The sequence below is a fragment of the Canis lupus genome, chromosome 9 (genome assembly GCF_011100685.1).
Source record: "Canis lupus familiaris isolate Mischka breed German Shepherd chromosome 9, alternate assembly UU_Cfam_GSD_1.0, whole genome shotgun sequence".
Classification (NCBI taxonomy): domain Eukaryota; kingdom Metazoa; phylum Chordata; class Mammalia; order Carnivora; family Canidae; genus Canis; species Canis lupus.
This window is the reverse complement of record NC_049230.1, coordinates 52,216,825-52,229,600: the sequence shown is the minus strand read 5'-3', so window position 1 is coordinate 52,229,600 and position 12,776 is coordinate 52,216,825. Positions and strand designations below refer to the sequence as shown.

The 12,776-nt window shown below is 45.2% G+C and overlaps 1 protein-coding gene across 4 annotated transcripts in view; it reads right to left on the bottom strand.

Moving 5' to 3' along the window:
* The window catches only part of MED27 (mediator complex subunit 27), a 203,912-nt gene extending 194,130 nt beyond the window's left edge, over positions 1-9,782 (bottom strand). Inside the window, exons 1-2 of one of the 4 annotated variants that reach the window (XR_005364883.1) lie at positions 9,538-9,782; positions 7,168-7,312 (exon numbers count right to left, since the gene is read on the bottom strand). Coding sequence is in view for 3 of the 4 variants with exons in the window: in XM_038548959.1 (XP_038404887.1) it covers positions 7,168-7,312; positions 9,538-9,740 (348 nt within the window). In the remaining variant the exon portion in view is untranslated. The remainder of the gene's footprint in view (positions 1-7,167; positions 7,313-9,537) is intronic. The other 3 variants (XM_038548959.1, XM_038548958.1, XM_038548957.1) reach the window with 3 other exon arrangements.
* Positions 9,783-12,776: the final 2,994 nt, after the last annotated feature.

Below are 12,776 nucleotides of genomic sequence, written 5' to 3'. Positions count from 1 at the left end.
TCACTGAACAAACACTACTCCTTCCCACTCCCCAGGTTATGGTTTCACTTCCATAACCACAGAAATGCACAAGTAACTCCACTGACTCTCTGAGCTCAAGCAGAAAGGGACTTGAGAGATCTTCATTCTACCAGCAAGGAAGCCAGAACCCAAAGGAGTAAACCCGCTGGCATAAGCTCACACAGCAGCTCACAAAGCTAGGCAGTGGATGGCAAAACTAAATACTAGTCCCTCAAAACCTCTGTCCCATGCTGCCATAACTACATGTTGCCTTTCAAACACTTCACCAAAAAATATGAAAATATGAAACGGAGTAGAACTAGCTAAGTCTGGAGCATGCCCACAACACACCAGGTACCATTCTAGGTCCTAAGTGTGGGGATGGAGGGGGTAAATAAGCCCCTCAATCCTCACCACAGCCCCGACATAGGAGCTGTTATTAACCACTCTGACTGCTAAGGAGGCTAAGACAGAGATAGGTTGCTCCAAGTCATGAAGCTGATAGAGAGAGCTAGGGATTCAAACCCTCAAAGAATCTGACCCCAGAGCCCGGCTGGTAGCAAGCACCCAATTTACCGAGTGCACAGGATGCAAATGTCTTTTTATACCAGCCTTAGTGTTCAAGCATTTTCCTAAAGAGACAATGTGAGAAATCCTAGACTAGGTCACAAGAGTTTCCCCACCAGCAAAGAGGACTACAGACCAGTCCAAACACTGAGCTCCCGGAGCCTGGCCTTACTGAGTGCCCACATGAGAGGGTCCCTCCCCACTATGGACAAATGGGCTGCCCTGAGCAAAATACTGCCCTTCCCAATCCCTTCTCTGCAGTCCTCTCATTCCTCCCATGGTTTCTTCTCAGGACTGTCGCCCTGCCTTTGCTGCCCCTCGACCCCCACATGTCATCCTACCCTGTCCAAAACCCAGGGCTGCACACCAAGAGGTTAGCTACCCTCCCTACTGACCACCCAACCCTTCACCCAACCTCCAGGTTCTCTGAGGAAAGATCCCCCTCCTGCCAGTTCCGATCAACGTGTGAACTGCTGATGTCTACGCTCAGGCTTCCCTTGGACAGAACGGTGCTGACTACCTAAAAGAATCTCTGATTTGTAGAATTTCAGGAGAATAGACCAAAATCAAGCTCAAGAAGCTGTGTGATAGAGCAGAAATCATGGAAAGACAGGCCAGTGCTGCTTGGAGGTCTGTCCTCATCATTGTTTGTCAAGATGACATCAGCCCCTATAGACCATTTACTCTGTGCCAGGAACGTGCTCCACTTGTATTACCTCATCCAGCCTCATGATAGCTTTCTGAAGTACGTACAATGATCATCCCCATTTCAGTGAAAAGAAAACGGAGGCCCAGAGACGTGAGCCTCACAGCTATCAGACAGCAAAGCTAGGATGTGAACTGAAGCAGTCCAGCTCTGCAGCACATGCTCTTAACAGCTGAGCGATCCTGCCACTCCATAAATAAATACACACATACACTATAATCATGCCTGGGAATTATAACTACCGTTTATAGACACTCACTGTATATGAGGCATCCTAAGGTGTTTTATGTGCATTACTTCACACTGTCTTCACTCCAGCACTATAATACAAACACTAGTGTTATCCCCATTTCTCAGAGGAGGAAACTGAGGTTTTAAGAGTTTCTTTCTCACCTGTTCAAGAAAGAGTAAGTGCAGCGCTGTATCAAGACTCAGGCAGCAATTCCAGAACTTAATGGAAGCCAGACATTTTTCACTACTTTCTCCTTTACATCTGATTCCAACAGTATCTAAAAATCCAGAAGATTAGTTTTGTTTTGTTGTCTTTTTCTGTCTGTTACTCTTTGTTCTTTATATAATGACTCCCACAGTATCAAGGTTTGGGGCTGGGGAGAGAGGGAGAGGGTGTAGGATTCAAGGCTAACCAGGGCAGCCACCCCTAGAGCCAAACTCACTGCAGAAGCAAGCCCAATTCTGAAGGGCCAGGGGCTATGAAGGTTGGATGCTGGTGAAAAAACACCCCTAAGAATGGCACTTTTGCTAACAATAAGGACAATCCCAATCTGTGCCTGGTCCTACTTTGTGACGATTAAGGTTTGGAGGGACATCTATCTAAGTGACTGTCTTCACAAAGTGCTTAATGAATCTATAGTCCCCAAACACATATCAGCGAGAGGAATGAGTCAGGAATGGGCCTGGCGGTAGGGAAAAGGCTAGGAATGGAAATCGGGGATTGACGATACATGGAGAGGGACAACCCGAGAGGCTGATGGGGTTGACTCTCCTCTTCCCAGGTTTCTCAGTCCTGCCAAAACAACAGCTGCCACACAGCAGCTGACACCAGGTGCCGTAGCTCAAATTAGCCTGATGTGGTCGACTCCAAAAGGCTTCTATCAAGTCCCCTCCTAATGCACAGACTGTTAAGCCGGCTCTCTTAGAAAGGACACACGGGTGACAAACATCGTAGATAAAACTGCTAACCTCGGCCCTCAAGAAGCTTATCATCAGTTCACCAACTGACCTTACCCTGTCCTTCCAAATTACCCTTCTGGAATCCAGCCCTCGCCTCCAGCACAGGATCTCAGACTGTCTCTCATCTCCAAGGAGTGCAACTGGGTTTCTCAGTAATGGCCAAAAATGGAAATGTCCTTATCCGTGCTTCACTAAAAACACAAGCAAGCAAACCACAAAAGGGGTTGTAAATTAAAAATTCAACATAAAACGCTTTTATTTATTCTTTCATTCATTCAGTGATTTTAACTGACTGCTTCCTAGGTACCAGGCGCCTCTCGAGGTGCTGGGGATTCCCAGCAGGGACCAAGACAGACAGAGCACCTCTCCTCAGGGACATAAAAGAGGCCAGGGTCCCTAAAGGAAGAGGCTCAATTTCAAACAGCCCCACCCCTGTTAGCTCCAAGATGCAGAATACTTTCAAGGATGGACCTGAGCGAGATGAATGTTACAGTAACTTACAGCCATTTAACTAAATTCTGGTAAGAGCAGTTAGGGAGGTGGACTGGAGGAAATGCCTTCAGACTTGCCAACTGAATGTTCTCGGAATAGAAAGCAGCTCTTTCTCTAATAAAAATGAAAAATTAAGCATGGAAAAACAAATCAGAGGCAGCGGCAGTGGTGGCACCTTCCTCCTGGCCCGTTTCCCAACCCACGAAGCAAGTGACACTTTGGGGGCTTGTCTGCTTCAGGATTCCCCTGGGAAAAGCTGCAGTCTCAGCAATTGTTCAGGCAAATGCACAAGTGGCCTCTACCACAAACAAATGAAAAAATTCAAAGTCAGAAACAAAAGCCTGGCGACAGGATGCTGGGAACCTTCAGGAAGGGATCTTTGGAGTAAGTTTAATATACCCCTCGGCATACTGGAACATACGAAGCCACAGAAAGTCCACACGACTGTCTCACAGCAAGGACAGCATTGACGCCAATTATTTTTGCCCTCGTCAAGAGAGCTTGTCAGCCCTCTACAGAACAATTATCTATAGATGCATAATAGTTAAAAGCTAAATTCTTTCCCCAATTCAGTATGGAGCAAAGTGCTGCTCACAGCAATTTGCCATCATTTCATTAGATTAGATTAATTTTTAAATGTGTTATCCTAACAATTATGCCAACTACCATGTAATTAATATTCCAACTGACTTTACAAAAATTACAAAAGCCCCTAAAGAAAATAATTAGTCATTAAGCATGAACGAGACTTTTCTATGGCCAACAGCACATAAAACAGAAAGTTCATCACATAATGGGTGGTATCAAAGCCTTTCCCACACTTCCTTCAATTCTTAGCCAACAGTGCGTAAAGCTGACATTGGCAAGTTACCCCAAACTTCACTTAACATGTTAATGCACTCAACTGGTTTAAACTCTTTGAGGGTAAAATGATGAATGATGAAAGCTTTAGCAATTAAAAAGCTCTCTTCATTTATAGGAGAGGCAAAATAAACACATATAATTGCTTGCTGCTTCCATATCCCCAGCTGGAAATTAGAATACCAGCTTAATTCTTGGGGCTACTTCTTGAGTTTATTAAAGAAATATACATAAGGTATCTTCACCATTGTTTCCCCTCTTTCCTCTCAAAGTTTTTATGTATTCTTATAATCTACCTTAAATTCTTTCTAGAGAAAGGCAGGGAATAAATAAGTCATAGTCAAATAGGACATTATCTATCATAATGGAAATAAAAAGCATGTTTTCCCTGCAGCCCACCTTTGAATAATTGGCAGGGGACACCTAGCCCCAGAACAGAGCTGTGAGCCCTGATGACCTCAGCAGGAAGGCATGCAGAGGGTGATTAGTGGTGTCTGCCCTGGACAAGAGCAATAGTTTGGGGACCCACGTATTACCCATTTGTCATCTCCATCTTTCAATAAACCATTACAAATTAGCAAAATGCATACAGATTCATGAATAAAAGATAACGTAGGAATCGCTTCTAGGATGAATGTTGAAGGAGAAAAATGTTTTCTATAGTCAAAAACCTTAAGCCAAAATGGATTAAAGCATCAGGTTTAGAGGAAACAACACTGACCTAAGTCAGGAAATGCAAATTCTAGTCTCACTGTGAAGCTGTGGGCAGGTCAGTTCACTGGCCTGTTTGCTCAGCTATAAAATAAGGACCAAACTAAAGATCTCTTACTTGTTCTCTCTGTTTCTACTGATCAGTGATACAAGCAGCTTCCAAGCACCCCCTCCACTGGGGCACTAGGAAGCTGATGAACAGGCAGCTACTGTGCAGAAGCTCACCGGGCCAGGGACATGACTAATTCCCCTCAACCCCCGGCTCTCACACTGCTCTATGGGATTTAAACACTATTTTAATCTATAGGATCTCCAGAACAAGAAGTTCCATATACACAATATTTCTCTTTTTTTAATACAACTTCTTTTCCACCTTGGAGCAAATATAAGGGTCAAAAGCAGGGACTTTTAATATGCTATTAAATTTGGTGAATAATTAAGCCACCTTTCTTCAACCTGAAATCAGTCATTTGCACTGGATCCCAGTCACTTGCACTGGATCCCAGTCACTCGTGGTATCTCAATCTTCCCTCCACTGAGAAGTTTCCACAGCTCTAGGCTACTACAAAAACATTACCCACATGACACACCAACACAGTTTCTGGGTTCTACTGATCAGGTCCCACCCAATCCCTAAGTAAACTCATGTAAGGATGAACAACAGTGTCCCTGGGAAAACAAGGAGGACAGCCTGATAGGGCAGCATTGTCTGCACAGGGCTAGAGCAGTCTCAGGCCTGGCTGTGGCAGTAAAATAATTTTCATCTGCCGTGCAACCCCTCCTTTTGGGAACTGCCTCTTCAACTGCAAGGAGCCCCAATGCCTGTGCTTCAGGTGATCTGCACCAGCCAATCAGAGAATCCCAGCCCTGGATTCGATGAAGTGTTTAGACAGGGGCCACCTACCAAGCAAGCCCAAAATCTTCTTTCAGGGTCTGGCATGACACCAGGAGATGACCTGGTATAAGAACCATGCAAATCTACAACCGCTGGGCCATCTCTTCCATGACTTACAGACATCAGGCCAAAGAACAAGAGAGGGACAGGTCCCCATGCCAACAGGGCACCCTGATCCTCAAGACCAAATTGGGGTTCTGTCAACGGCAGCCCAGAGTTTGGGGGACAGCCCTCACTGGCTAGATGTCTGTATCAGAGGCTCAAGTTCTTTCCTTAGTACCCCATGACAAATCATCCCCCCGCCCCCAAATCTCAGACTTAGCTTCCCGGGTTCCACTCCAAATCAAAGTACACTAAATACGGGATCCCTGGGTGGCGCAGCGGTTTGGCGCCTGCCTTTGGCCCAGGGTGCGATCCTGGAGACCCGGGATCGAATCCCACATCAGGCTCCCAGTGCATGGAGCCTGCTTCTCCCTCTGCTATGTCTCTGCCTCTCTCTCTCTCTCTCTCTCTCTCTCTCTGACTATCATAAATAAATAAAAATTAAAAAAAAAAAAACAAAAACAAAGTACACTAAATACTATTGAGAAACTCAGTAAAAAAAATTCTGCATACCAGAAAAACTCACAATGCTCATCTCTCATCAAGAGGGAAAGGGACCACAGACAAGAGGGAAAAGACAACAGATAACTGGAGGGGCAGAGCAGTTCCTAACCAGTAACTGTGAGAACAGTCTCCGGAGAGGTAGCAGAGTCTAGTGAAAAAGGCTTCCAAAATCACTCCAACCTATATTCTAGTTCTTTATCAGCAGGGAGAAAAAATACACACAACAACCCACAGCACCCAAACAAAAGGAGCTTGTCAGTAAACTGTTTCCAGGCTTAAGAGCCTGTTACTGTTATTTTTAGACTACAGTTCAGTTTTCCTTTTACAGCTGTCCCAGGGTCTATGCCACAGGCCTGCTTAATGAACGAAGCCACGAATAGCAAATTTCATGAAGCACATTTAGAACAATGTTCCCCAGATGTAGAGAGTAGGCAATAACAGAATAAACGGTACTCTCATGAGGTTCTTCCAGGGATGAGAAGGGAAGACAGTACAAGTGACATCAACAATATTAGTGGCTGAACATTTAGACCACCAGTCCTTAACCTTCTAGGGGTCATGGACTCTTCCAAATCTGATGAAAGCCAGGAAGTCTTCCCCAGGAAAAAAAAAAAAATGCACATACCACAACACTTTGCATATGATTTCAAGGGGTTCAGAAAAGCTGCTCCCTATATCCAGTCTCTAGGTTAAATACACCTGATTTAGGACTTTTTAAAAAAATTAATTATCTGAGCATTATGATTAATTCTCAGAGATTTCAAAGGACCCTGAAAGAGCTCATAGAGAAATTTTAAAACTTCCAACTCTGTAACCCCATGCCGAATCAGGGAGAGAGAAGAGAAGAGAAGAGAAGAGAAGAGAAGAGAAGAGAAGAGAAGAGAAGAGAAGAGAAGAGAAGAGAAGAGAAGAGAAGAGAAGAGAAGAGAAGAGAAGAGAAGAGAAGAGAAGAGAAGAGAAGAGAAGGGAAGAGAAAAGAAAGAAAGAAAAGAAAGAAGAAAGAAGAAAGAAAAGAAAGAAGAAAGAAAGAAAAGAAAGAAGAAAGAAAGACATACTTACCCTCACCTTCTGCATTTATGAAATGTAAAAAAACTTGGCTTTTTCTATATTAGCTCCATTTCTGACATGCCTCCCTTACCTTGTTTGACCATTTATATGCTTGCAGGAGTTGACTATAGAGAGGAGTTTTGTCCTGCACAGGATCCAGGCTTAACAGCCCACTGTTATGGAGAGGATGGTTCTCAGATGGCTTGCCTACCAAATTGCTCAGACGTTCCAGCTCACTGAAAAATAAATAGATAAAGCAAATAAACCTGAGTCCACTGAAACTCCAGTTTTTAGCCAACCACATTGGTCAAAGGCTATTCTTCAAACTGTCCATCAGAAGTCTCTTAAGAAGAAATACTTTAAAAGGTTAAGATCAGGGACAATCAAGAAAACCCCTAACTGGGAGCTTATGTTAATTTAAAACCTAGCTCTCTGGTGCCATTCTAAAGGAAGAAAAAAGTTAAGAGCACTGGAACCAGCAAGAGTCCTAAAATCAGGACTGAACAATTCAAATTATCCTCTGGGTAGGGAGGGTGACTTTCTGGGACTTTGAAATGTGGTGTAACATTGCTTCTCACTAAGAGTTTTCAGACCCACATACAGATCATTACATTTGGCAGAACAGCAAGTACCTGAATAGATGATAATTATTTATCATTCACATAGGGCTAAACTAGTACATGGCACTTCACAGATGGTAAAACTTCACAAAACAAAGAAGAGATAAAATAAACAAATGGGATGGGAAGACACCACCGAGGGGGCTGTGTCAAACATACTTCAGTCTAGCAGGAAAACTCTAGAGAAGCTTGGGAAAGTGAGCCAACAGCAAAAGCACATTCCAGGAGCATGTTCTGTGAGGCCAGTCTCAAACTGTCAACAAAAGACTCTCTAGGAACAGCTTCTCATGCCACACTCGTTTTGGAATCTTCAGCCACCTTCTTCTTGGCACTACTGCATAAAGATTTCAAAAAGCGATAGGGAAATGCGAACTTTCTAGAATGGCAGAGGGTTATAAGATCCTGAACGTTACCAAAGGGAGCACACGGAAGAGAGCAAAGAACAGCCAGTACATCCCCTCAAGCAGGGAAAGTATTTCCTGGCACCGCGCCAGAGAACAGCAAGTGGATGTGGGAGTTGAGGAGGGGTGTGTGATTTCCCAGCTTTCCACCAAAAAAGAATGGCAACTTCTTAGGGGGAAAAAAAAAAATCAAGAGAGGCACCACCCATCATTCGGTCACCACCTCCTCCATTCTACCTCCTCCTTCCATCTGGTTACTAAGGAGACCAAGTTGGGGGAAAAAAAAAATCCCACCATTCCAGAAATTACAGGATGACTATCTTACCAAATGCCTTTCCCTGCTAAGGTCAGTTCTGAGAGGTAAAAGGCAAAAATCCTGCAATTCTAACCTCCCTGAGAATGGCTGACTTTCTTAAGGGAGGGAAGACAAGTTCAGAACCTAGCCAATTAGAGTCCCTACTACCTGCTGGGCATTTCACAAACATCCTCTCACTTATTTCTTACACAACACTTAGAAAGTAGAAGAACGTGACTTGTAAGAAAGAAAAAGAAATATACCATCCTGAACCTGAAAGGACCGCACATTGATGGGGGGGTGGGGGGGCGGGTGAAGGGGGGGCTAAACCCAAGTGATTAAGCTGGCTAAGCCTGAGATTAGGTCTCTCTCTGGAGGAAGAAACTGAACAGGAGCAGAGTGGGGGTGAGGTCCTAATCAGGTGGTTCTGGAGGGGGCCGGGGCAGGGAGAGATCAAGTCCTGTGCTACGGGGATCCCTGGCTGGCGCAGCGGTTTAGCGCCTGCCTTTGGCCCAGGGCGCGATCCTGGAGACCCGGGATCGAATCCCACGTCGGGCTCCCGGTGCATGGAGCCTGCTTCTCCCTCTGCCTGTGTCTCTGCCAATCTCTCTCTCTCTCTCTCTCTCTCTCTGTGACTATCATAAATAAATAAAAATTTAAAAAAAAAAAAAAAAAAAAAAAAAAGTCCTGTGCTACGGTGTTTGGGGACCGGGCCGCGTGGGGCTGACGGGCTGGTGCTAGTGAAGCCAAGCGCACTGGGGTCTGCGGCAGCGCTGAGCTGGTGCTGGCTGGTACCTTCAGACGCGGCGGGGCACGGAGGGCCTACAGGTGAGACACCTGCCAAGCGGAGGCCAGAAGCGGAAGTTGGCGGGAAGAGCACATCTCGTCGGGAACCGAACGAGCACACGCGGAGGTCCCGAGCGGCGGGAGGCAGCCAGGACTGGGAGGCCAAGAGAAGGGAGACGAGAAAGCGGGGGTGGGAGACGAGGCGTCCCCGAGGAACACGCATGGGCCTGGAGAGCAGGGACAGACAGCAAGCGAGCGCGGAATCGAGGGCAGCCCCTGGCTAGGGACACTCGCGCGGGGTCGGGGCCGGGTGGGCGCCGGGAGGGTCCCCGACGCCGGCCCCTCCAGCCGGTACCTACTTGAGGTCCCGGTTGACCGAATGCAAGTTGTCCTGGAAGTGCGCAATGAAGGCCTTCTCCCGGCCCTCCAGCGTCTCCTTGTTCCGCATGCCATCCTTCAGGCAGTCGAACACCCTGCTCACGCTGGAGCGCAGCGCCTGGATGGCACTGATTGCCTGAGCAAAGGCCTCCAGGTTCACTCCGACACTTAGCACGTCCGCCATGTTGCCGCCGCCACAGCGGGCTCTCCAAAGCCTGCTTCGCTTGCGAAAGGCCGCGCTCACTGATGACGCAGACCCCCGAAGGACTCTGGGAAATGTAGTTCTCGCGGGCCTGGGCTCTCCAGGGGATTGGGTGCAGACGCTGTCTAAGACGGCTTCCACTCAGCTTAAACTAATGAGCGGGTCAGAAAGGAATCACCTAGGTTGGGGGAAGTCCGGCTGCACTCTCGGCTTCCTTAATGGTGACAAGGAACTACAGAAAGTTCCCGCGTTTCCCCGCTCTTGAGCTCGTCTTGGAAATCCTAGGGAAAAGAATTGCTCAGGGCAGAAAAGTGCCTATGGACTGAAGGATTATGACCCGTTAGATGAAATGAGTCCGTATTGTTAAATAAATGAGGGGGAAGGGAAATTTCTTCCCTACAGTAAAATGCCAACTGAGAGAAGTAAAAGAAATGGTAGGAAATTTTTCATTAGGCAACCAGTAGGATGATAATTGATTCGGCTAGAAATCAAGGAATGCTAAAACTGGTGGGTCAAAGTGTGAGGAGTAACTGGATATTTGCATAGTCTCCAACTATCACCCCACAAGACACTTATTACTTAAGAAGGGAGAATAATGATCCAGCAATCTCACTTCCGGTTATATGTTCAAAATAAGGGAAGGCAGGGACAGAGTACAGATACTTGTGCCCTCAAGTTCACGGCAGCATTACTCACAATAGCCAAAAGGCTGAAGCAACACAAGTGTCCATCGTAGGATAAATTCATAAACAACATGTGGTGGATACATACAAGGGAATATTTATTCAGCATTAAAAAGGAAGGAAATTCTGACCTTTTTTACAACATGGTGAACCTTGAGGACAGGATGCTAAATGAAATAAGCAGTCGGGGAAAAAAAACAAATACTATACGATTCCACTGATGAGATACCTAGACTGGGCAAATTCATAGAGACAGAGAGTAGAACGGGGGTGCCAGGGGCTGGGGGAAGGAGAGAATGAGGACTTAGTGTTCAATCAGCAGGGGGTTTCAGTTTAGGAAGATGAAAAAGATCCATGGATGGTGATGGTGGTTGGATAACAACATGGATGCACTTAATGCTACAGAACTGAACACTTAGAAAGGGTTAAATGGTAAATTTTACTTTGTGTAGATTTTGCCAAGATTCTTATTTCTTAATTCAGCAATGTAAAAGAGGACGGTAATTCTGACTTCACAATGAGCAACCTGACAGCAAGCCTACCAAGAGACCACGGTTGACATCACCACTGTAGGACAAATCACCTCCGGACACAATGCTCAGGGGAAAGTGCAACAGGACTTCTGTGATAATTCTGCCAAAAATGCAAAACTGGAATCTGATCAGGACATCAGAGAAACTCAAAGATATTTGACAGAATGACTGACCTATACTTTTCCACCAAACATCCGTGTCATGGAGGGCAAAGAAGTGTGTGATCTGGGATTCTCTTTGCTGACATCATGGAGACAATTGGTGAGATCTGAACAAGGTCTGTAGATTAGTTCACAGTATTTTAATGCTGATGCTTTCATGGTTTTGGTCACTTAAGTGTGGTGATGAGAGAGGACATCCTTGTTTGGGGAGAATATACCTTGAAGGGATAAAAGAGCGTCATTATGTCTCTACAAGAAAGAAAACCGGATGAAAATATTTAGAGAGAGAAGTATAGAGCAAGTATGGTAAATATTAACAGTTATGGGATCTGGGTGAAGGACATACAGGCACTGTTTGTACTATTCTTGCAACTGTGAAATCATGTCAAGATAAGTTGTTTAAACAGCCATCAATGAAGGGCACGGAAAGTGTAAACACGGTCTAGGTGGTAAGAAAAATCTTCAGTTCTGCCAGACTCTGCAGACCAGCAACGTGAAATTGCGGAGTTCACTTCAAACCCACTTCCTTAATATTTCCCCACTCTTCCTTCTCCATGCTCACTCCTCCCTGCTCCCACACCACCTCAATTCAAATTCTCTAATTGTGGAGCCGTAAAGGTAAGCTCTACTCGAAAACTGGACCCTGCTTCTCTCCATGAGTGTTTAGATACTATTTAGATAAATAAAGAGTCTCAGAAAATAAATAAAGAGTCTCGCGAGAAAAAAAAGGGGGGGTTTCATTGTTTGGGGTTTACATAATAGCTGTCATTTCCTGACATCTACATCACCTTCATAGCATTGCCCTTGGCAGCTTTTCCTACCGCGAAGGGGTAAGAAATAGGGGAATCTTCCAGCTGTGGAACTCTAAACAAGCTCCAGAATTCCTTGATCCTCAATTTTCTCATCTGTAAAATAGAACTAGTAATAATACTTCTCTTTATTAAATAGCCGTGAGGCTTAATAACACCTTGAAGGCAGAGCTTTTGAAATAATGCCTGGCAAATAATAATTACTCGGAAGATCATAGCTGTCAGGAGTATGTGCTGGGAAAGTCTCCCATGGGTCTGTGACCTGTGCTCTATCCCCTCTTGAGGACTCTGCACAGAATCCAGCAAGGATGAACAATGGGCCTACTCGGTAGAATGATCTCTAGTGACATGACCCTGTTGCTAAGAGCTTGTCGTTTAACTGTGTCCTATAATTCACTATTTCTTTTGTTTTTTTTAAGATTTTATTTATTTATTCATGAGAGAGACAGAGAGAGAGGCAGAGACATAGGCAGAGGGAGAAGCAGGCTCCCTGTGGAGAGCCTGATGCAGGACTCAATCCCAGGACCCCAGGATCACACCCTGAGCTGAAAGCAGATGCTCAACCACTGAGCCACCCAGGTGCCCCTAATTCACTATTTCTTGGTGTCCTTTAAAAAAAAAAAATCTCCTGCGGAGTGTAGGGTTTTGATTTTGGGTTTTTTTTTTTTAAGATTTTTGGAGAAAATATTTTGTTAACTTCATAAAAATGAAGGAAAATATCTGTGTTTGTTGGCTTGTTTTGATTTTGGCTTCTGTTCTAGTTTGTTCATCCCTTCTAAGGGAATATTAGAGAAGGCAAACTCTATTATCATGGTTACTCACCTTATTGGGG